The 23,884-nt window shown below is 41.2% G+C and overlaps 2 protein-coding genes across 24 annotated transcripts in view; one reads left to right on the top strand and one right to left on the bottom strand.

Moving 5' to 3' along the window:
* The first annotated feature begins 102 nt into the window (after positions 1-102).
* Positions 103-23,884, top strand: part of LOC410689 (ELAV-like protein 2) — a 41,959-nt gene continuing 18,177 nt past the window's right edge. For 3 of the 23 annotated variants that reach the window (XM_006571172.3, XM_006571174.3, XM_006571170.3), the window contains exon 1: positions 13,969-15,984. The gene's annotated coding sequence lies outside the window, so the exon portion shown is untranslated. Of the gene's footprint in view, positions 801-2,473; positions 2,498-2,597; positions 3,331-13,965; positions 15,985-16,909; positions 17,113-17,711; positions 22,445-23,884 lie in introns of those variants that run through there. The other 20 variants (XM_006571173.3, XM_006571165.3, XM_006571183.3 and 17 more) reach the window with 17 other exon arrangements.
* LOC552096 (cytosolic carboxypeptidase 6) lies at positions 3,712-11,810 on the bottom strand. Its single transcript, XM_016915875.2, has 7 exons — positions 7,230-11,810; positions 6,745-7,109; positions 6,229-6,665; positions 5,952-6,155; positions 5,606-5,829; positions 4,702-4,897; positions 3,712-4,492 (listed from the first exon to the last, which is right to left on the bottom strand). Exons 1-7 carry the CDS (start codon positions 7,267-7,269, stop codon positions 4,189-4,191), a joined length of 1,770 nt encoding a protein of 589 aa, XP_016771364.2. The 5' UTR covers positions 7,270-11,810; the 3' UTR covers positions 3,712-4,188.

Below are 23,884 nucleotides of genomic sequence, written 5' to 3'. Positions count from 1 at the left end.
TAGAAAGATAATTTTATTGCATAAATACATATAGTTAAAAATAAATTTAAATTTTCTAAAAAAGGAAACTTTAGTAAGAAGAACGCAAGATGGCGTCAGTAGGCTATGTCGATTTCCCGCGTTAAGATGTTGAAATTGAACAACTAGAGTGTATAATAAAGTCGTTGTGTGATTGAATAAATCCAAACTTTCAATTAATTTTCAAGTTTATTCGTTTTTACGTTAAATATTCTGTTAACAAAATAGTAATTTTTTGTTGTGATCATTTATAAAAAATTTGAACATTTGTTCAGTTAACTGCTGTAACATGATATATTCATAAAAATTAGTTTTTTATACATTTCGAAATGTGCTTATTTTTTATAAAAATCTTGTTATAATATATATATGTTAATTCAATGAATATTATTTAATGAGATTAAAGAAGTTAATATTCAGACAAAAAACATTGTCAATAATGTGTTATTGCGTTCAACTACAATCATTTTTTAAAATTGTTGATAGTTATTTTCGTCGAATAGATATAAAAACGTGTACATGAAATATTTTTCTAATTTAAATATAAATTTTAACTGCAAAAGTGTATAATCGTTATTCAATCTATGGTGTAAATAATTTTGTAAAATATAACCTCAAATCGCGTATTAAAAAATTTAACGGTCAATGTATCGGTGCATTGTATTAAAATCTCACTAAGAGATACAATCAGACAAGTAGTAAAACGTTCAAAGGTTCAAATCGCCAATCAAATGAAGTTAATAGTTTCTTCTTCAAGAAAATGTATAACGTAGCTGTATTCGGTGAGTATATATAGAAAAATTTCATATTAATATAATATATACATATATATTTTATTCATTGTTATTGAAATTTAAACAAATTACTTTTATTCATAAAAATTAAAAATTGATTTTTGTCTCTAAAATGTAGAAATAATGTTTTGAATGAAAATTTATTAATAATAATGTTAATAATAATTATTTCAAAACTAAAAAAATTTATAACAATAAGCCAATCAATTTTTATGAATGCAACTAGTTCCGATCTCTTCCTTTTATTGATTATACGAAATATATATATATATTAGATAGGTTATCCAAATTAAATTTTTTACATTTATGATATGTTTTTAAAATTTCTGTTATTTATGCAAGATATCCAATTGAAATTTTTTTTTATAACAATGTAGCTTTTCTTTCAAATGATAGAATTCTTTGTTATATGCAAGATATAAAAAAATTTGCAAAAGGGTTAAGTATGAATAATCAGGGTCGGCTTTTGTCCACATTGTACCTATGTAGATCGCGTGATTTCGTGAAAATTCGGCTTTACTCGGTATTGTAGGTGGTTGCTATTGCACGATATGTCTGATTTCATATATAAGACTACATTTTATAAATTTAACAATATACTTATTACAATTGTTCTATTATTTCTGAATATTGCAAATTGTTTGTGCTTTTTAAATAAAAATTATAGATATCTCATAAATATTTATAGAAATATATCAAACAAAATATATAGTATAATACACAAGATTTATTAAAATTTTTAAAATATAACTTGATAAAATTTTGATCAATTTATATGGTATAATAATTAATTTTTGTTCAAATTTGTATATTTTATATTTGAAAGTTTGAGTACTTTTCAATTACATAACTCGTGAAAAAAAAATGATATTATCTAATAATACGATTTATGAAAAACACAATAAAAAATCAAGAAACAAGAGTTTTTGCAAAGGGTTTCTCTAATTCCAACATATGATCCAGAATTATTTCATTATTAGTTCACAAGCATAATATTCCGTCGCAACCCGCTTGTGTTTATTCGGTTTTATAGAGGTCGCTAGTTATACCTGGGGACATGTTCAAGATCGCGAGAACTTGCACGAAGATGGAGAATACGAAGAATATTTGAACGTACGCTTTATCGAAAGAGTATGAGAGATAAATAGGACAAAAGTGAACGAAAGAACGAGAAAAAATGAGTGAGAGAAGTTCGAAGATATCGAAAGAGGAGAAGAAAAGAAAGTAAAGGGGGAAAAAAAAAGATGCTAGGAATGAAATTGAAAGAACAATGAAAAAAGAAGTATTAAAAAGGAAAAAATAAAGAATGGTGAATCGTGGAGAAGAAAAAAGACAGAAATAGAGTGAGAGGATATATTGGGGAATGAGATTGGAGAAACAGAGGGAAAAGAGGGGAAAATAATGGAGAGAGAAAGAAAGGAAATTGAGGAAGAGATAGGAAAATGCAAATTACGAGCTGGGAGGGGTGCGAAGCAAACTGAAACGAGGGATAGGACGAGGATACAAAAAAAGGGATAGAGAAAGAGACAAACAGGCTTCCCTGCGCAACCAGTACGACGCAGACAGCTCGTCTATATACTTGGTTCAACGACCACCGCCCTAGTATCATCCAACCCCGAAGTACCGGACGGCTCGGTGGTCGCACTGGATACTAGATTAGGGGAGTGGAGGAGGTTGAAACGAAGGTAGGGGGTTTTGGGGGGTTGGAGTGGGGAAGTTTAGGGAATGGGTTAGCCGGGGAGGTTGTAGAGGGAGAAGAGTGGAAGTGGTGTTGAGCGGAACGGCCCACGGGCCAGTTCCGTCTCGAGCCCAGGAGTAGAAGAGCTACTGGCCGCTTATCTGCTCCCTTCTTTCGCTATAGTTTCATTTCTTTCCGTTTTAGTTCATTCTTCAGTTCCGATTGATTGACACGTTGATACACATATACATACACGAGTACACACACACACACATATACGTATACATGCATAATAATAATATATTTTAAAAAGGTTGCGCGCGACACGTTCATACACCGGTGAATATATATATATATATATATATATATACATGCAACCATATATGTACGTGATCACGTTAATTCCCATCACGTATATACCTGCATATACACGCATATTACACGTATACAAACGTATACAGAAGCGTGCGCGAGCGCGTACAACGGACAACTTTTTTTGAATATATAATTTGGTCACGTAATAATAAAAGGGGGAAAAAAAAAAAAGAAAGAAAGAAAGATAGAAGAAAGAAATCCGTATATAAAAGGAAAGAAAGGAATCATTCGTTAATTAGTTTGTTGTGAATTGACGAATAGCCCGTTCGATAAATCATTATCCCGGCTCTCCTGTTTGTCATATGCTCAATGTACGGATACAATCGCGATCAGTTAGCGTATATTTAGATCCGTACCTGATTAAGTGTACAGATCCCGTAGTACCTGCGTCTTCTGTCCATCCAATGCGCGTGCAACAAGCCCGCGGGTTACTTGAGTTTTAGGAAAAGTAATTCTCGCATTCAGGTACGTGAACAAATTTCTATTATGTTGATCCGCAAAAGCTGTTGCTCTTGCACTCTATTTTTGTCCTTTTCGTGATTTCCTCCACGAAGCTCTCAATAATAGTGGACGAGTGGATGTGGAGAAAACCCTTAGACGAGATTTTATCCGATTTTTTTATTTGCACCATTATCATTATAACGTAGAAGAAATTTTATTTCAATATTTTTACTTTCTTTCGTGAGATATAAATTTTCGTTTCAAGACACGGGAAATCAAATTATGGTTATCGAAATAGAATAAAATGTGTCTCGTTTGGGGGTATTGTTTTTGTGTAATTAATATAACAAAAACTAAAAGAGATTGTGCATGTTTTTTTATTCTTTTATTTCTTATATACGTTTATACATTTATTTTATAGTGATAATTTTAAATTATGATCCTCGATTATTATCATTATTATTTTTAAATTAAAAAAGCGTGTGCGGCATCGGAAGAACATAACAACCCTATAAATCAATCCTTTACGATTTGATATCGCGCGCTTGAATCATTGGATCGTATCGTTGTTGCCATTACCGACTTTTTATATCGCTATCTATCAATTTTATTTTTATACCGAGATAGTTGTTAACCTACATACTTTACCGCGTAAAGAAGCATTTTTACGAAATTTATAACGATCATATTGATGATACACGATGCATATCGCTTCTCATTACATTATTCTTTTTCTTCTAGATGTCTATTATCGTATTAAAAATTTCGAGAATATTATTATGAATAATTTCTAACGAAAGGGATTTTCACGAATTTCAAATCTTTCTCGAGTAAATCATTTGATCTATCGATTAACGAGAAGAATAAGCGCATAGAAGATAGCTATCTGTTCGATTTGACGGGTTTTCGAGCGACCTTTGCCCTGTTCTTGCTGGTAGCGAGTTCCAAACCGCCCCTTGTCAGCTGATTGAAATCGATAATGGTGAGCCTCGGCTCGGCGGGATGTCTGGACAGGGCCTGCACCCTGTCGAGCGGTGCCCCGGGGCTCCGGAACCTGTAGCTCCGGTTCCTGCACCCGCCGACGCCCGTTCCACTTCCAGTTCCGGTCCCAAGCTGGCTCATCCGCGTGCCGCTCATCGATCGACAACCGCCGCTCGCGGCCATCTCCGTCTCCTCTTGAAAGTACCTGCCAGTCACGATTCGCCTGGTCATCTAACTTGTTCATTTCTTTTTTCTTTCTTTTTTAGTCGTGAAGAAGATACAAAGAATTATGTTCGATTCGACTCTCTCGTTATCAGAAAGTTTTCTCGAGACAACAGTGAAACGAAAGGGAAGGAAAGAAACGGTGAATTTTTCTGTATTATCGAAGGAAATCGGTGGTGTTTAAATGTTTACTCGTGAATGCTGGCAAGGTGTATGGGCGCCGGTTTCCTGCAAGTCTTCGGCCTAGGCTCCCTAAGAATCCGATGCCTCGGCCGTGACTGTCTCGTACGTTTGGTGGACGGTTGATCGGGAAGTCCGGTCGGGATGATACCCATTAATTTGTAATATTCTAGGAAGACGCGGGCAAGATTGCGCCCCAATCTGTAATCTGTGATTCGATCGGCTAGTCGAGTCATCGATTGATCATCTCCTAGAGGCCTACCTTGATAATCGATCGACAAGTAAAAACTTTTTAACGCGAGCCCTTTAATTGAACGTGATATAAATTATTCAACACCGGCACTTTGCTTAATTTCCTTCGAAAAACGGGGGCGAGGATTAGAATAAACTAACGGCCGGGTTAACAGCGGTTCTCCATTTGTGAAGAACGCCCTTCAGACGACGGCTTGCTTTTCGATTAATTATCTCTGTCAAGATGTTGCACTTGCATCGTGGTATTATAAATTTACTTGTTTTTACCTAGCTTCAACCGAATCTATCGGATTATTATTATCAAATATTGGACACGATGTTTCAATTTCTTCTCGTATTATTCCAGATTCTACGATTTCATCGAGTGTTAAATTACCACGATTCTTAAGACAAGGCTCTTCGAAACTTTTCGAATTATAAAAGAAAGTTATTTACACGGAAAAATAACCTATTCGTGGAAAATAAAAGTATACATATTTATTATCAAACGTTGAACACGATGTTTCAACTTCTTCTCGTATTATTCCAGATTTCATCGAGTGTTAAATTACCACGATTCTTAAGACGGGGCTCTTCGAAACTTTTCGAATTATAAAAGAAAATTATTTACACGGAAAAATAATCTACTCGTGGAAAATAGAAGTATATGTAAATCAAAGGATACATCCTTCCTCGGTATATGGGAATATTCCAGGCATCGCTTTCCTATTGTATCCGTACATCGATACTTCGATGCTGTAGCAATTCACGTGCTCCTTGAGAATGGAGCACAGATAACGACGTGCAGTACCACCCTTGTGAGGATCCTGATTGTACATCGTGTTTTCTATCTCATAGTCTTCAACGTGCTGCGCCAATAATTTTGGTAACACGATGTGCCTTTCGTACCTGAGAGGCTGGCAGCCATTGATTAGATAGTGTCGCGCGTATAAATGGAATAATACAATAAATCCAGGAGTCTGTTTAAAAAAAAAGAAGAAAAAAAAAATCGAAAGAACGGCCAAAGATACCTGTACACATCGTCGTATGTGTTTCCGTAAACGAAAATCCCTGTTGCGTTGGTGTGAGCGTGCAAATCCAAGACGCAATCTAATGGCGTGAGGGAATTCTTATCGAGACTCTTCAATATCGGTTTAATTGCTACCAATGCGGGATGAAGCCATTCAGATATTTTGTTCCACGAGCGATTTAAATCGGCCCCCATTAAGGTGGATCTTCAACGAGATAACCGTCAACTCATCTTCATATTATTGTCGGGAGAGAAGAAAAAAGATTCTATATATTTACCTATAATTGCCAAGAAATACACCGTCGGGATTTAGCATGGGCACTATCTTGAAAACGATGTGATCCCTCAACACTTGGGCGATGGGGTGGGAACTGACCAGAAAGTCCATTAGACCTTGGCAAACGAACGAGGAGGGTGACTCGCCTGGATACACCCTTGCGAGGACAACCACCACCTTTCTCGAACGATCTTGAACGTTGTCCAGATTCGAACTTATCGTGACCAGCTCGATCTTCCTCTTTTGTATCGACGTGGCTATAGTTTCTCTCCTCGTGTACGTTAACCTGGTGCAAAGGTTGTCCAGATGCGCCAAATAACGGCTGTATGAGTACGGATACGTCAGGGCGAATTGATACACGTCCTCCTCGCGGTCGAAAGAAAATGCGAAACTGAGCACGTAATGGTTTTGATGTTGCGCCGATTTGTAGTAGAAAACCTAGGATAAAAATTTTTGGAAGATAAGATATCTCTCGATATATCTTCGTATTTCTTCGTTCTTTTCGACGATGACTCACTTGATCCCTGGGAATTCTTTGCCACTTCGATCTACTGCTACTCTTTACCAACGGTGTCATCCCATTTCGAAACAGATTCGCGCTCTTGGATATGTTAACTATGTTGAAGATCACTCGTTGGTCGGCCTTCACGTTGTCCACGGTGAAATTGAACCACATACGAAGTCGCGGGTTGCAAGTGTCCGGCCTGATGAACAGATCGTACTCGAATTCCGAGATAAGATCCACCCTGCCCAAGTTGCCGGTCTCGAACGAGGCGTCGAAGCAGATGTGCCCTTTCTTCGCCTTCCCGCTATGCCCTGGCGGCCGTATTATCATCTTATTCACGTTGCCCAACCCTCCTTCTGCATCGCTGTCTTCGCTCTCTGCACAATGATAAATTCTCTTTGAATCTCCCGGTTTACGATTTTTCCGGATATTAAAAGGAAGGAATTAAAAAAAAGAAGAAGAAAGAAAGAAAGAAAGAAAGAAAGAAACGATCTGACCAGCTCTTTGATAAAGGCTGGTATGCTCCAACGGATCCATCCTCGAGGAGAAGAGATCCAGCAAGCAGAAGACTTGGGAACAGACTGGCTTTCCTTTGGGTTTACCTACCTTTTATGGCGGGTGTTACCACCTACGTGAGTAAGGTCTGATCGTGCCGTGGATCAGCACGTTAGGGTTAATTCCCGTGTCGGTTCTCGTGCGAGGAATCTCTCTTCTGATTTCGTGATTTCGCGCGGTTCAATCGGGCGAGATTGGCGGGAATTCGCGTGGCTGCCACGCGTCAGAGATCTTCTAGAAACGAGGTTTTCCAGCGAAACGATCGAAGTCGTTTGCGGTTTGCACGAGATACGCCAGTTGATCGAAATCTAAATGAAGAGGAGTTAGTCCATCCGGCAATTTACTTTCGATCCCGCAAATTTGCCGATATCTTTTATCTAAAAACGAGGAATAATCCTTGCTCGTCGCAATTTTGCGTTCGTGGGAAACGAACGATGGTTAAAGAGTTTCTCTCCCCCGTCACGAAACCTCACCTTCCGATTTGAATCGAACGATGAAACCGATTTTCAACTTTCCCAAATTTGTTTCATCTTTTTATCTCTCTCGATTCTTTTCTCTCTGTTCCCCTTGTTAACGATCGAAGCAGAATTGTTACACTATCGGACTTATCCACGTGGCGCGTTACACGAAGACGGAAGAAAGCAGAGACAAGGCGAAGGTACACGTCACGTCTTGGACGTGTACCACGTCGCGTCGCCGTATCCGAAGTTCAACTCCGTTTCTCTTATGCATTATTCTTTAGAAGAGGGGAGGAGGAGGGGGAGGCATATAAGGCGTCGCGTGCGGATTTCTAAATCAGGATTGTTCGATATCTATTTCCATGCAGTCCAGCGCGGTGCCGGTAAATGACACGTCCGATGGCTAAAAGTTGCGCGCCTATAGCCAAGAAGGGAGGAAGGAAGGAAAGGAAGGAAAGGAAGGTGAAGGAAGAGAGAGGAAAATTAGGGGCTGTCAGTCGGGCTATAGTGACTTTCCATTGCGCAATTCCGTTATCAATGATTCACCGATTGACGCAGAACTCGGTAACGTGTTATATTGTCACGTGAACTTTGTGTAATCAGTCAATGGTAGTGACTGACAGTGTGACTCTATCGATTAACGATTTCCAAGAAGATAAAAATTAACGAGAAATTCTCGTAGAATTATTCGATGATATCGATTGATAACTCACCGATATAATAATTCATAATAATAATTTTCATAATAATTTCTCTCGAAAGGAAAACTTTATATAATTTGGACAAATGTCTATCGCTACGCCGCAATTACGACTGTGAGAGAAAGTGAAAGAAAATTCCTGGGAAATTGGAGAGAAAAGAGATCCGAGGACGGTGGTAGAACTGATTGTCGGGAAGAGTAATTACAAGCGGGGAACAAAGAGAGAAAAGTGTGAGGAACGATCAAGGATGGCGAACGTGAGGAATAAAGAGAGAAAGTAACACGCGTCATTGAATTTCTATTAAATCTTTCAATCTTAGAACGAAAAGGAGAGGCAATTTCGTTAACATTCTTCTCCCCAAGAGTTCTTCTACCACGTCATAAACAAAATTCCTTTATTTCTTTTGTGAACGCGTAAAAACGGAAGTTAGGTCAAGAGAGGAAAAAGAAAAAGAAGAGAAAAAGCGTCTAATGGAAAAACACTGGAAGGAATGTAACAAAGAATATAAGCCACGAATTTCAAACCGAGTGAAAAATTATTCCTCCGGCGGAATCTATATATTCGACGAGGTTGGCCGCTCTTTAAAGAGGAACACTTGGCAAATGTCAAAGTGCAGTCGAGCTTGTTGCGTGACTGCTTCTTAAGATTCGATCGACTTGACGGATCACACGAGGATCCATTGGGAAATGGATGGATATAGGAACACGTATTATATGCACGCCGATGCATAGAACGGTGTTGCGCGAGGATGTGAAGATCACGCTGAACGGTGGCGCGATGTTACGTGCCTCGCGCTTCGGTCACGGAACCGAATCTCGTGCTTATCAACGGTATAACTCTCGAAGAATCGAAGGATCTGGCGTACAGTCTTTACGTACCTGTCCCGTCGGACATAGCTCGAACGAATCGAATCGAACCCCCTGATGTGGTCCACGCGATCCTCTCAACCTCTGTTGCCTGGCCGACTGGACGACACCGGTAGTGGCGAATCCACGCGTTGGTTTCCTTGGTTTGTTGAATCGATACGATGTCCCTGCACCCTGTTTCTTTTTCGTTTTTCCCTTGAAACCACGACGCGTCTCGCGTGTCTCAACCTTGATTTACGTCGATCGTTCCAAGTTACTCGACGAAAGAGTTCATAGAACTGATGCACCAAGGAATCGTTTTAAAGAATGGGAAACGATACGGAGAGAAATAAGGATAGACAGGATAGGAGAACGTTGTAACACGTGGTGTTATATTTCAGTCGGATAAAAGCCGAGGATTTTACTCTCTCCTCCTCCCCCCTCTTTGAAACATAATCCATCAAGCGTGGATGATGATAGGAAGATGATCGATCGCTCTCTTCCGTCGCAAATATTTGCCCGTCAAACGGTTTATTCTTTTCTCCTTCGTATCGATATAAGAATATCAAGAGGAGGAGTAAGAATATCATACTTTTTAAATATTCGAACCAGCGGGATAATTTTTTTTACGGGACGAAAGATCCGCTATTTCTTGGGGAACGAGCGGTTAACGAGGGCGGAACCGCGGTTGTGCAGCTACAACGCGTAATACGCATACGTAACCGCAGCTCGATTATCAAGAAGGCTGCATCTATGCGGCAGCCTCCCTTGCACGTGTGCAACCTCGTTCCCGGATATACGCATACGGATTTCGCGCAACATGCAAACCGGGCTTAAGTCACGCATATTTATCTCTGACCCGGCTCCCGGCCGAGCAAATATGGCGCGTCAGAGGAGAAGGGATAAAATTATGGAAGCTCGCCTGTACATCTTAAAAAGATACTTCTGATACATCCAAATAACGATTCAACAACCGCGTTAATCAACCAACTTGCATAATTTTCATATATACATTGGAAACTTTTCTTCCCTCGTTCGATGAAATATTTATCCGCAAATTTATTCGTGATTCCAAGACACGATTATCGAATTTTATCGAAGAATTATATCGCTGGATAGAAAAAAACAAATATCCTTCCTGATCCACGTGCATCTAGAGATGCAGATCTTGCGCTCTAACGAGGGAATCGTACGTTTCCGAAGAAAGATTGGAAGCGGATAAAACGAAGCGAAGCCGATGCGGAATCGGAGAAGAATGGAATGGAAGAAAAAAAAAATGGTGAAATTTGAAGGTTGGAGGGCTGCGGTCCGGGCAAAGTTTCGCATCGTTGGTGGGTGCATGTGCGTGTGTTTGCTCGACTGGTGAATGTCCTCCGCTCCTGGGCTTTGGCTGGGACTTCCTGGTGAACCCTTCCTTCCCTCGCCCCTCTCCACTCCCCCTCGAGTTGTTCGCAGCCGAGCTCCGTGCAACGGCGGGAGGGAGGGGAACGAGGAGAAAGAGAGAGAGAGAGCGGAGTGGAAGCGTAGAGGAGAGAGTGAATGACTAGGAGAACGCGAGAGATCGATATTCGAAACCCCTGTGCCGTTGGGCACCGAGCTCCTCTCGCCACCCCACGCCCAATGGCGTAGCAAGGGGGGGGGCAATTGGACTACGTACTACTACTCTGCCTGTTCCCAGGATACTCGACGAACGGAAGTTTGGGACAAAGAGGAGGAGCGTTATAAATTGGCCGAGACGGGATTCGGGAATTACGCGATCCTGCCGTCTCCCCTATCCCTCCCTATTTTTTCTCCTTTGTATCAATTTTCATCGAATCCCCGAGTTTAATAATACTTCCATCTCAAAATTTTCTTACTCCTTGATGCGTAGAATTATACGATACGAGTATCGTGTTATTTTTCTTAATTCTTCCGTTTGGACGTTTCTGGATAGATTCTTGGATTAAGATTAAATTTAAGATTCGAAAAATTTCCCCCTCCCCGGCACTCGATCGGGGGAAACGATAGAATAGAATGTTCGCAGTCTACGCTGCTGTCCTCGTATGCATGCTATTTACCATTAGATTATCATCCCCTCATTTTTTTTCGTCTCTCCCCTACCTAGCCGCATTCGTGCTTTCTCTCGACCTCTTCTGGGGCGGCTCTTTTCTCAGCACGACTTTTTTTTTTTTTTTTTTCCATCCGCGTATCTCGTATCTCTCGCGTAGCAAATGTAACGGGCGAAATGTGACGAGCGAACCAATTATTTCCACCGCGATGACGATCGATTCACGTTCGTAATTCCGGGCCCGAGTCATTAGCGAACGATGTTCGCAGGGGTGTTCGTTAACATCGACTACCGCAGTCGTTTCCAGTGAAAATGATATTCGCGTTTGGGTTGCACACCACCACGTCGCCTTATCGATTCATACTTTCCTCGTTTCGACTCGATCCTAGATAAGATAAACGTCGATCAAGTGCACATTATGATTTGCATTTTCGTTGGAAAATGGAGACGCAGTTTATAAATTATGCATTTACGCTTGAAGTTTGAAGTTTTTTTATCATATCATATCTTTTATTGAGTAGAAATTGAAAGATAGAAAAAGTGTTGCGATAGGGAAACGTTTTATTTGATTTTTATTCTTCCGTCAAAGTTTCATTATCGGTGCACATCTATTGTGCGATTAACCGATACCTGAGGCACGTGGATCCATTTATGCAGCACGTGTCTTCTCAAGATTCCGCCGGGGGTAGCGTTACAATATCCCGCGATGAATGCAGTAGCTCCTCCAGGTAGCTAGGGTTCCCGCAAAAAAAGGGAGGGAGGGGAGGGGAGGATTCAATTCGAGGCCTCTAATATCTTGTGTCTACCGAAGAGAGGTAAGAAAAAAAAGAGGAGGAGGCAAAGGACGGGAGTAAACAGAAGTCGAGAAGTTAAAACGATTATTATATTCAACGAGGGGAGGGAAAAAGAGAGGGGGAAAGTGAATTGTCGGATTTTGAATATCGAATCCCGGTTCGAGTTTAACTTTCTGGAAAATTTGTTGAATATCCGTGCACGTTGAAAGGGGGGAGGGAGGGATGAAGGTTGAAAAGAGGGGAATGTGGATGAACTATGTGGTAAAGGGACGGCGAAATTTGGCCGCATTCGCACGGTCGAAAAGCTCTCTCGCGACAAGAGGGAGGTCAACCCCTGGGACGACGGTTTCCATTTTCAACGTGGCGCCTGCGTCCTCGAGCTCTGCACGGGCTCTACCAACCCTCCCTCTCTCCTGCGCTCGTTTCTCCTTTTCAAGCCTCTCCGCTCCACTTCTTTCTTTCTTTCTCTTGTTCGCGGACCCTGAATATATCCACCCCTTCTCCTCTGTCCCTCGAGTGCAGCGCTTGCGCACGTGCCCTCCCCCGCACGTCTAGCCATTTTTTCTTCTCCCCCTCGAATTCAACCCCTGTCTCTCGAACCGCGACAGCGAGACGAAACTTCTCCCACGAAATATTCAAATATATTTTCACTACAAATTTATCATTTTTTTGAATTGTATCCACATGGAAACGCGTTAATATTTTTTTCTTCTTTTTCTTTTCTTCTTTTCTGTTATCTTTTATTTTTTCCCCCCCACTTTTTAGGATAGGTTTTTGTAGGAACGTTGTTGAAACGACGCTTGAACTTGTTTCTTGTCTGAAAGAATCTCGTCTGCGAGAAAATCATCAGGAATTCACTCAAGCTCGCAATTAGTATTTTTTTTTCGGATCATCTAACTTACTTTCTCCTGATCTTTTACCCTTTTTCTACCATCTGGAAATTATCCTATTATTTTAACGTTAAATAAGCCTTTTTTTTTTCTTTTTCCTTTAAAAATTTTCGTTTCACTTGCGATCGTTCAATCAACAGCTGGCCATTAACTGGTTTTCAATCTTCTTATTCCTCCCTTTTTTTCTCCCTTGCATATATATATATACCATTTGAGAGTTTTCTTTCAATCAGTATCGATGGTTGCAAGGTCCAGAGGATCTCCGGAGGGAGCAGCCATTGTTCACGACCCTTCCGCAGCGCCTGCGTGCCTCGCAACTACCCTCGATTTCGTTTTTCCTCTCTTTTTCTACTTCTTTGTCTTTATAGCCTTCGTAACTGATCCTAATGATCCAGAGATTTCAAAGAGTAATAATCTTCTCATTTTTATTTCTACCCGACATTGTATGCTTCCATCTACCAACTAACTTTCTAATTCTTTTCATCGAATGAATTTTTCTATTATATTTGTTCAAAAAATTGTGCCCCAAAATTTATTATCGTACAATATAATTAATATTTTTCATAAAAAAAAAAATATATATACAGAATTTTGCTCGACGAAATAATAAATCCACACTCGTGGTTACATCCCTGCGACTTTTCACACTTAACGAGTTAACGTCACGACGATTTCGAAGCAAGGGATTACTTGCTCCTCCGTTATTCGACGCCTGCGTGGATTCCGCCCCTCGCCTCGCGCATTTTTCTCCGCCTCTCCCTCGCCACCCTTCGTGCCCCGGTTTTCCATCTCCCGAATCGCGTCGACGAACACTCGGCCATGGTGTCCGGAGAAGATACAGTTTCTCTAGTTTGATTTCCTCCGACATTTTCATTCGACTTCCCTTCGACTTCCCTTCCTTCCCCTTGTTATTCATATTCCTTTACCTCTCTTTCTCTCTCTTTTTTATTTTTCATTTTTTATCTTTTCCATAACCGCTTTTCCACCACCACTTCTCCCGGCGTGTATACGGCCGCCATCGCAACCCCTCCATCGAAAGGTGGCGTATACACCGCGTATATACAGCTCGGTGGTAGTAGAAGCAGAGGGAGAGGGTGCAGTCATTGCCTCTTTTCGGCGCCTGCGTACATTCCGCCACGCTCGTCGTTCCTACTCTGTTGAACGGGTTTTCCTTGATCGTTTCTTTCGACCTCTATCCTCCTCCCAGCTCCCACCCCTCTAGCCTAGGCAGAACTAGTAGCGTCGGGGGCGGCGGTGGTGGTAGCGGGCAGCAGAGGGTGCAGCGATTGGCGGCAGGGCCTGGCTCCGTCAGTTTAGTTACCGCACCACATAAAGGCATTGCGTTGTAGACACCGTTATACCCGCAACATTCTTACTATTTGCTTGTATATCTTCATTTCTGACCCTTTAATTCGACAAATATACGTTCGTATACGTTGGTACATACATACATAGAATCGTCCTCCACCGATTAATCATTCTTGCTTTATCCCGCCCACGTGTCAACGAAAAATACTTTTTAATCGAGAAAAAGAAAGAAAGGAAAAAAAAAAAAACGTCGTGTGTGTCCACGCACAACACATCTTCCGATCCGGGTTTTAATACACGAGAAAAAAAAAAACGAAAAAAAAAAAATAATCGAAGGAGCAACAAGAGCAAAAAAAAATAATAGAAGCTACGAGTAAAAAAAAAACGGAATAATCGAAGTACGAATCGATCGGTCGTCAACAAAGGAAGAAATTTCAATCAAGAAATATATATTTGGATTGTTCTGTCGTGCCACTTTTCTTCACGTGCGTCTTCTGGCGGGGATCTTATGGTTTCGTTCGTCCATTTCGACCGTCCTTCCCGAAACCTTATCTACTGTCTCCTTTCACCCCCTGGAACAGTCAGCTTCTCGAAGATTGATCTTGATCGACGCGCACGGTTCCTATTCTAACTTCGCTTAAAAAAAAAAGACAGAAAGAAAAAGAAAGAATAGAGAAAGAGAAAGAGCGAAAGAGGAAAGAGATAATTGAATGCAACGTCGCCGGTTCTCCACGAAGATAAATTCAATGTGTGTCAATCATTAACGAGATTGGTGTACAATAATATCGAGGCAACGAATCGTCATCTGGAAGATCTTCTTTGTTCGACGGAAGAGTGAAAAAAGAAAAAGAAAAGAAAGAAAAGAAAAGAAACGAAAAGAAAAAAAAAGGCAAACGTTCGGACGAGAAAAACAGAGATAGAGGGAGGAGAGGAGAACGGATATAATAAGTGTTGGCCGGTGGGAGTGAAAGAGAGACACTCGAGGGTGTGTTCCGCGGTTTTCTTCGCCCTCTTTTTTCCTTTCGTTTCGTCGATACATTAAGAAATTAAGTGTCATACATACGTGTATCCCAAGGGTTGAATCGTTTTTTTTTTTTCCTATAAAATATAGACTGTAATCCATCGTTGTCGATCGGAGAAAGTGCAAAAAAAGAAAAAAAAAAAAAGAAAAGAAAAGATATCTCGAGGAAAACTTAAATTAAACTCGGTAATTCGTCTTGGTAATTCGGTAAACTCGACTGCTTGATAAAAAAATCGAATAAAATTATAAAAACACATAAAACACGGATAAATACGCATAAATACGGTTCAGAAGGATAAATAAATAATAATAAACAAAACGAAATAATAAAAAAAAAAAGATAATAAAAAACGGGAAAACGAAACACGCACACGTCGTTTAAAGAAAAATAAAAATTAAAAAACGGAAATAGAACGGGCATCAAAACGAGATAACAACGAAATGAAAATCTAGCGATATATAGATAACATTTAAAAAAAAAAAAAAAAAAAAAAAAAAAAAGAAAGAAATAAAACTCTCCATTAAAGAAAAAAAAAAACTAATTAAAACAAAAAAAAAAACATTAACCCACCGTCGTTTCGTTCTACGCCCAGATATCGGCATCCTCCAACCACTGATTTTCATCGTTAACCGGTATGTTCATTTGTTTCTTTACTTTTGTTGCTTCTGTGATTCCGACGTTCGAATTATTATTATTATTATCGTTCTATTCTTGTTATTATTGTTGTTATTATTACCGTTGTTATAATTACAAACATTATTATCGATCTCTATGTATATCGATCTATGTGTTTTTGGTAGCGCACTGTCAGGCGCCGATTCATTATAATATATGTTTGTAACCCCTTTTATATGCCGGAACATCCTTTATAACAGGACCAATCGAAGGATCCTTCCGGCAGCCACGATCATTCCTCCTTTATCGAACTTATTTTTATCGCGTTCTCTTGGCCGATCAAGGGGTTGTTTTTCCCCCCTCTGTTGTTATTGCCTCGGTTGAAAAGTATTTTACAAATTTTTTAATTCGTTTTCAGATTCATTTCAAATTCAAATTGATTTAAATTTATTATCGTTATTACATGTATCAGATAAAAAGAGAAGAAAGAACAAGAAAAAATCTACCCGAAGTAATGTAAAAAAAAAAAAAAAAAGTTAATTAAATACTAATTCGTTATAGAAACCGATTGATTATTGCGGCTAATCTTCTCTAATATTATATGATATTATAAGAACATAATATAAAATATCCGTTTATCCGTGAAAATATGGTGAAAATATCAGCGTGTAACAGCTGACGTTCTCTACGGCGCATTATCACGGGCCAGAGAAGTTTGGGCGTGGCAGCCGAAAGCAACGTGGCCAGGAGAACGCGAACGCAGCCTCCAAACCCACAATTCTCCGGCCAACTTTCAGTTCGAATCCTTCTTTTGACTTGCGGAGTAACCGGCGAGAGAAAAAAAAAAAAACGGAAAAAAAAAAAAAGAAATCGAAAGAAAAAAAAATCATAATTAAACGAGGAAAAAAGAAAGACGAGAAACGAAACACGAGAGAGAGAGAGACATCTTAAAAAAAAAAAAAAAAAAACACGTTCGAGCGAATAACGTTGAATATATTCGGTAACAAGTGATGGAAAACGGCGAGAGTGTGCATGAAGGATCAAGCAGATCCAGGATGGAGCAACTGGCACTGCGGGTCCTCGTCGAGGACAAGCAGGAAGTCTCGAGAGGGACACTTCCGTCCGCGATGGCCTCGATCACAATGGTGCGTGAGAGGGATAAAGGGGTGTTAGATAGTGTGCCAAATGAACGTTTTCAAAGAATACGAATCTTTTATATCGCTTCCTATGTTTCGTTCTAACTATTTCCGTTCCGCCTTTTTCTGGGTGCCATCTTTTATTTAGCCGTTTCGTACTCGTGAAATTATTTCATTTCAGTTTGTATCAAGGAAACGAAAAGGAAAATTAATATATGTACATATATACATATATATATATATACATATAGCGAGAGAAGAAAATGAGAGAAAGAATAATTAATCAAGTATCGTAGAACTAATAACGTTCTTCTCTTTCAGATATTTTCCAATCCAAATTCTCAACCGAATAACGCGATATCAAAGATTAACCGAGGGTTGCGAGCCTAGTAGGAGGATGATAGAGCAGAATGTGTATGCGAAAGGAGGATAGAGAAAAGCAGCGAGTGGGAGAAAGAGAGACTAGGTCTAGTTGGGGAAGCTCGTATTGATCGTTTCTGGGTCCATGTGACGCGCCTGCGTTTTGCCGTGGGGTAGAATCGTAGCGAGGGTAAACTGTGGGGAGGAGGGTGGGAAAGAGTGAGAAGCAGAGAGAGGGAGGGAGGGAGAGAGAGAGAGAGAGAGAGCCGTGCCGGGGTTCATATACCCCCAGGGCGACTGCAACGTTCTACCATGCCACCGACCAATCAATGGAGCTTCTCTACCTCTGTGTCTCACCCTGCTTCCTCTCTTTCCCTCTCTCTCTCTCTCTCTCCCTCTCTGTCCGTTCGTCATTCTTTTTCTCTCGATTTTCCGCGATTCTTCGTCCATCATACGTAATATCGCACACACGCATCGTCCCCCTTCGAAGATTTACGGTATTAATACTTGACAACACAGCGAGTGCCCAATGCCACCCCTACGGACAAATGCGTGTACCGATAATCCATCGAAACTTGGTTCGAGTTTAAAGAGAGCCGATGCTAATTCTCGTAACGAGTTCTCGAGGACGATAACGATACGAATATATAGGGTTGCGGGGGTAATACGTTGCCGCTCGCCTATTAAATTTATCCTTGGCCTTTGAACAAATAATGCCGTCAACGAGAAAAACACGAGCAAAAATTGTTCTGCCTCGTTTGATATCATCGTTTATTTTTATCGCTTATATTTTTCGAATTTTCCTCTGCGACGAAAGATTGTGCGTCTCTCATTAATCGCAATTATTTCCCTTTTTCTCTGTCAATCGGTTGCGTCAATCGGTTATCGGGATTCAGTGATAACTCATCGATTTCGATAGATTGAAATTTTCATTCCAATCCGAATGCACGTCAAAGTCGCATGTATTATTTCATTACGTGGAATATTTCATCATGACTGACCCAACCATTCCTTTTCTCTCCACATTTATGTTTACTTTACGTAATCACCCTTTGTGGACTTCGAGAAGACGTCGTAAGGTTTCCCTGAATATTTAGTGATGCGATCATTGCCTGACGAGAGAGGGACGATCATGAATCGATGCATATTTATTTACGAGGAAATACAGGCAAAAAAAAAAGCGGAGAAGAGCTACTACAAGGAAAAAACAAATCGATCGGTTGCACCTTAATTAGCACGATGATGCGCGTTTGATCGATCTTCGATTATATTTCCTAGGTGGGGTTACAGGTTTCGTCCATTTTGCGCAAATGTTTGTTAAAATTATCGTCTCTATTTCCAACTATTTTACACTATTTTCCAACGAAGTTATATACATCCAATTGATCTCGTCCAAGGTTTCCTCCTAGGATAGAAATTATTTATACGCCCCTTATAATTACATATCCCCTCGCATATTTTATACTTGGATATTTAGGGAGCTATTTTCACTAACCAAGTTTGCCATTGTTCCTCCTCCGTTAGTTCCATTGGCTCGCCTTTGTCACGCCTCGAACCATTAATAGGATTCGTGAGAATATCGATAGGATAGTCGGATATATTATCGACGAATCTCGTCAAGGGTTCAGTGACCCTGGAAAAACTTCACGGACGGAATTATTACTCCCGTGGCAGGGTATGGGTGGAATTATGCTCGTGCACGAGCGTAGCGGCGGATCGATGATGAAGGTGGGGCCATACCCCAAAAACGTTGCTTCGACAGCTGGATCATAACGAAAGAGAGGAGGGTTGGTTCTACGTTTTGTAGCCTCGACTCGAATGATTCACAATTTATGTCTCTTCACGGCTTTGATCCGATATACCGGAAAATGGTAAATCATCATTCCCGTTGGCACGCGCTATTCTCCTCATCTAAATGCTCGAAAAATATATATACCTCTTGGTCAGAATTACGGAGGATTGATTCACGTATGGATGGAGAAGCGATTAGAATGATTTCGAATAAATTTCCCTCTCGGTTCGATGGTCTGAATATTGTTTCGCTCGTTCGTTGTCGCTAAGGCGATCAGAGGCCGGCAAACTTTCATAATTCCAACGGTAATGCGGTGACAACTTCCTGTCGCACCGTGTGGCCGGTTTTAAAGCCACCGAGCATAATGGAACACGTTCACATATGCGTCCACTGTGTCCCTATTTTTTTTTCCTTCTTTTTTTTTTTTTCTTTTTTTTTTTTGCATACCGTTTCGCATCTGTTGCAAGTCCTGTGCCCAGTTTCGTTCCCTTTTTTCTCATGCTAGATACAATACAGGCTTGCTCCCTCCTTCTCCTTCTTTGGCCGATGTTAGGTCCGGTCATGTACGTAATACGCAAAGAACCTGGTCAATCGTTCATGTCTAACAAAAGCAGGAAGTCAATCGAAAAGATCGTTTCCTTTGATTATTATTGAGGATTAGCGGATATGAGAAGATTGATTTTTTTTTTTGTAGAGATTGGAATAAGAAATATAGGATCGAAGTACAAATTGTATACTTCATTTGGATCTAGGAAATTCAATTGGGTATAGATCGATGATAATTTGATTCGTCGATAGATGAGACAGATCTCTTCCGTATTTATAGTGTTTATGCGTGAATATATTTATAATTTTTGTGATATGTATTCGTGGGTTTGAATCGATAAGTGATTTCTTTGTATCTTTTTAGAAAGGAGTAACAAATTATCAAGAATTCAATTTCGTACTCTTTCGTGTCTTAAGTTTTAATTAGGCGAATTTTAAAGTGAAGGTACGTGATAGAATCGAGGATTTCTTCAGGAAGTTTTGACAAAATAGTTCATTCTGTATGATGATGTAATATAAGGGAAACGAATTTCCGAAAACACGAACTCGCGGTTATTGGCACGACCGCCAAGTGTTGCTCGGCTTGTTTCGTCAGCATCGCATAATTTTGGCTCGCCGTCATTTTAGAGACTGCATTCTCTCTCGATCTTCGAAGATAAAGCCAGGGTAAGGTCAGGGATGCAGCTTGGATTCGTTCACTCGTGTTCTTCTTTTTTTTCTTTCTTTTTTGGAAAATGATTCCAATTATCCACACAATAACGAATGAAATTTTTGCGTTCAAAACTCGATCAAATATTCGACAGATCTAGCAGAAACGTGCGATGAAGAAAGAGGAAGAAACGATGCATAAATCGAAAGAGAACGATTCAGAACGAGTTCATCGGCTTTATCCTCCTCCTATTTTTCATCTTTGGACTTTGATGACTCTCGCGGATCGTGCATTTTTTTTTTCAATCTTCAAGAAAGATTCAATTTCATGGCCTTTTGGCAAATGGCCACCAATAAGTTTCGACGATGTAATTCATGGTTTCGAGTTCACTACCGATCGAGTGCGGCCTCGTAAGGGGTAAAAGGACTCTTGTATCGACGCGATAGCGCGCTGAGACGACGACGGGGGTCAAAAACCGTGAAGGGGTGGTCATGATCTGATGCAAGGGGTGATGCAAGCGGCGAGAGGGAGGCAAGAGGGAGGGCATACCTTCTGCCTCGTAATGCCAGGGAGCCATGTTGCAAACATTTCCTAACGAACAAACCCCTTGCAAATATCTTGAGGGGGATACTGAAATATTGCGCGTGAACGGCCCCCAGCTTGTCAGCCCTCTCGTTAACTGGATGCAGTTTAAACAAAAATGACAGGTGTCGTTATTATTATTATTTTTTTTTTATAATCCTTTTAACACCGGAATAAATAAAAAATCGCGACTCGAACCTTAACCTAATCGTAACAATTAGGATACGAGAGAGCGAAAGGGGAAAATTTAAAATCCTGGGATAAAAAAATACAACGTGGAGATTCGAAATTTATTAAAATTCGACAAAGGGGAAAAGAATGAAGAGGGGGAGGGCAAGGGAGCCAGTTCGATCGGCGATGGGAGGTCACAGTTTATTTAAGAACGCGCATACGTCTCTTATTAGTTCGATCGGCAACCCCTCGCAGCATACGAGTACATACGCGCGAGTTGGTAGGAGGAGATACGTAATAACGAGGGGTTTGCAGTGGGTTGGCAACGAGCTTAGCCGAGGGTGCGCGACCGCGCCCGAGCCAGGCCGACTTCGGCCGATCGAGCTCGTCGGGCTGTGCAAGCCGCTTGAAAGCGGCTGGTGTGTCCAGTCTCTAGGCAGCCTCCGCCCGTGTTATATCGTTATTTCCGTTTCCTTAGTATAGTGTTTAACGCTTTAATTTCTAGTCTCGCGTAACCCTCTACACAATCACACGCACACACACACACACACATACAATATATATACACACATATACGCGTATATTGCATTCTATTCTTTAAATCCGCGCGCCCACACAGACACGCATACACGTTACACACACTGTACGTACTCCCTCGTTTTCTTTTTCGACGACGATCGACGAAATTTGGTGATCTCGTTTTCTCGACGATATCGGACGTGAATAATTTTCGGCTCGCCGCTCCGTACATTTACACGTACACTCACACATGTGCTCGTCAAAGTGAAACCAAAGGACTGTCGACCAGGAGGCGAGCATAAATGCCGATTTACGAGCGCTCGCGTCGTACTTTTCTTTCATTGATTTCCCCTTCTGTTCCGGGCGGCGGTGCGAGAGCGTGATAGTAGGTGCACGTAAAGAGAGAGTCAGAGAGAAGAGCAGGGACCGGCACGATTCATCGACCAGTCGTTTAATAAAGTTGTGCACGTTGCTCGGTTTCGCGTGCGACTTGGAAAAGAGTTTTCGGAAGGAAAAAAGAAAAAAGAAAGGAAGGAAAAGTAACGTCGAGGGAGGGAGAGAAAAGAAGTACGGGAAGAGAGAGAGAGAGAGAGAGTGTCGCGTCTCGCGGAAGGAGAAAGGAAAGAAAAAGGTGTTCTCTGTGTTTATCGTGTGGATGTGTGTCGTGTGCCTCTCGCGTGCATCGATAAAAAGGTGGATCCTGTAAAGATAGTGGAAAGAAGGTAAGCTCGAGTTGAATCACAAAAACACAATTTTCGGTCGAAGATATACACACACAGATGTTGTACGCGGACAAGTACGTCCTTCAAGGAGGTTTCAGAGCACGTGCCTTGCGAGTTTCGTGACACATTCTCGTTCTCACCCTTCGCTTCCTGCGTGCTTTCGTCGTAGCCTTTCTTTTTCCACGCCACCCTTCCCCTTCCCCACCTCCGCTCCGACTGCCACTTGCCTTCGACCCCTCCTCACCCCTTTCTCCTCTGCTCTGCTATTTCTTTTCGATAACAGAAACGACTTACTGCGTTTTCGCGTGTCGCGTGTACGTGCGTGCGTGCGTGCGTGCGTGTGTGTGTGTTTTCTCGCGCGGAAAGGGGCGTACTTGAGGGGCGCGGGAGGGGATTCCCTTGGAATTGTAGCCAGAGCAAGAGGTCTCGTATGCGCAACGGAGAAACGAGAGGAGAAAGAGGGAGAGAGAGAGAGAGAGAGAGAGGGAGCTCCTGGACACGAGCGAGCGAGAATGAGCGAGAGAAGGGGTGGTAGGGGAGAACGAGCGAGGCAGAGACCGAGGAGTCGCGCTCGTATTGATCGGTCCCGGCCACGCGATTTTCACGATCCGTCGCCATGGCCACCTGGCCACCGGCCGAAGATCGTATCTGCCAAGCGTACGTAAAAATCAAACTTTAACCCCCAGCCAGCTTGACCCACCTGCTAACCTTCGTTGCAAATTTATATTCTCTTCGTGGAAATCTTTAATCTTATCTTTTCTAACGAGTTACGTTACATTATATTCCACATACATTAACAACATTTTCATATCTCGTCCTTAATATATATATACATATATAAAACTACGTATATAATTACGAGTCTCGACAAATTTCCAGTTCTTTTCTTTTATTTTCGAGAATTATAAATTTACATTGTTTCGAATAAAATGAAAAGTAGAAAGTGTTTGTCGCGGCGCGAAAGATGGTCGACTGGACTAGTGGAGGACTCGACTTTTGCGAACCCTGGCGAAAAGGGGTGGGTTTCCGCATTGTGTCGCGGATAACCCCAGTTTGCGCGTATACGCAGCCATGCGTAACGTCCATTGTCGTTGTATAATGACGGTGAGTCGCGTTTCGAAGTCAACGGCGAACGATACTTTTCCGATGCGTTTTACTCTCCTCGCTCTCCCGACAATGGGGTCTCTCGGCTTCCATTGTGCCGTCCTAAAATATCGCGATGCCGAGCAAAGAGAGTGTAAGAGAGAGAGAGAGACAGGGAGAGCATGGATCGATAACTACGGAAGATGCGGGGCTACGATAACCGCTGGCTCCGACATTTTCTCCGACTGCTGAACGCGTTCCTCTTTTTCTTCGCCTCGTTCGTAAACACCGTTCGATCACTCGGTGATCACGAAAATTCATCGATGAAAAAATAGCGAGAAGTTCGATCTTCTCGAC

This window comes from Apis mellifera, linkage group LG1 (assembly GCF_003254395.2).
Source record: "Apis mellifera strain DH4 linkage group LG1, Amel_HAv3.1, whole genome shotgun sequence".
NCBI lineage: Eukaryota > Metazoa > Arthropoda > Insecta > Hymenoptera > Apidae > Apis > Apis mellifera.
Note: the sequence above shows the minus strand (reverse complement) of the source record. Positions and strands in the feature narration are given on the sequence as shown.

Bases quoted from the DNA above. Each gene is read 5' to 3' on its own strand.
- LOC552096 (XM_016915875.2), bottom strand. From the start codon at position 7,269: ATGGATCCGTTGGAGCATACCAGCCTTTATCAAAGAGCTG. The intron at 7,110-7,229 runs GTCAGATCGTTT...ATCATTGTGCAG, and splicing joins CAGCCTTTATCAAAGAGCTG to AGAGCGAAGACAGCGATGCA. The intron at 5,830-5,951 runs GTATCTTTGGCC...CCAGCCTCTCAG, and splicing joins ACATACGACGATGTGTACAG to GTACGAAAGGCACATCGTGT.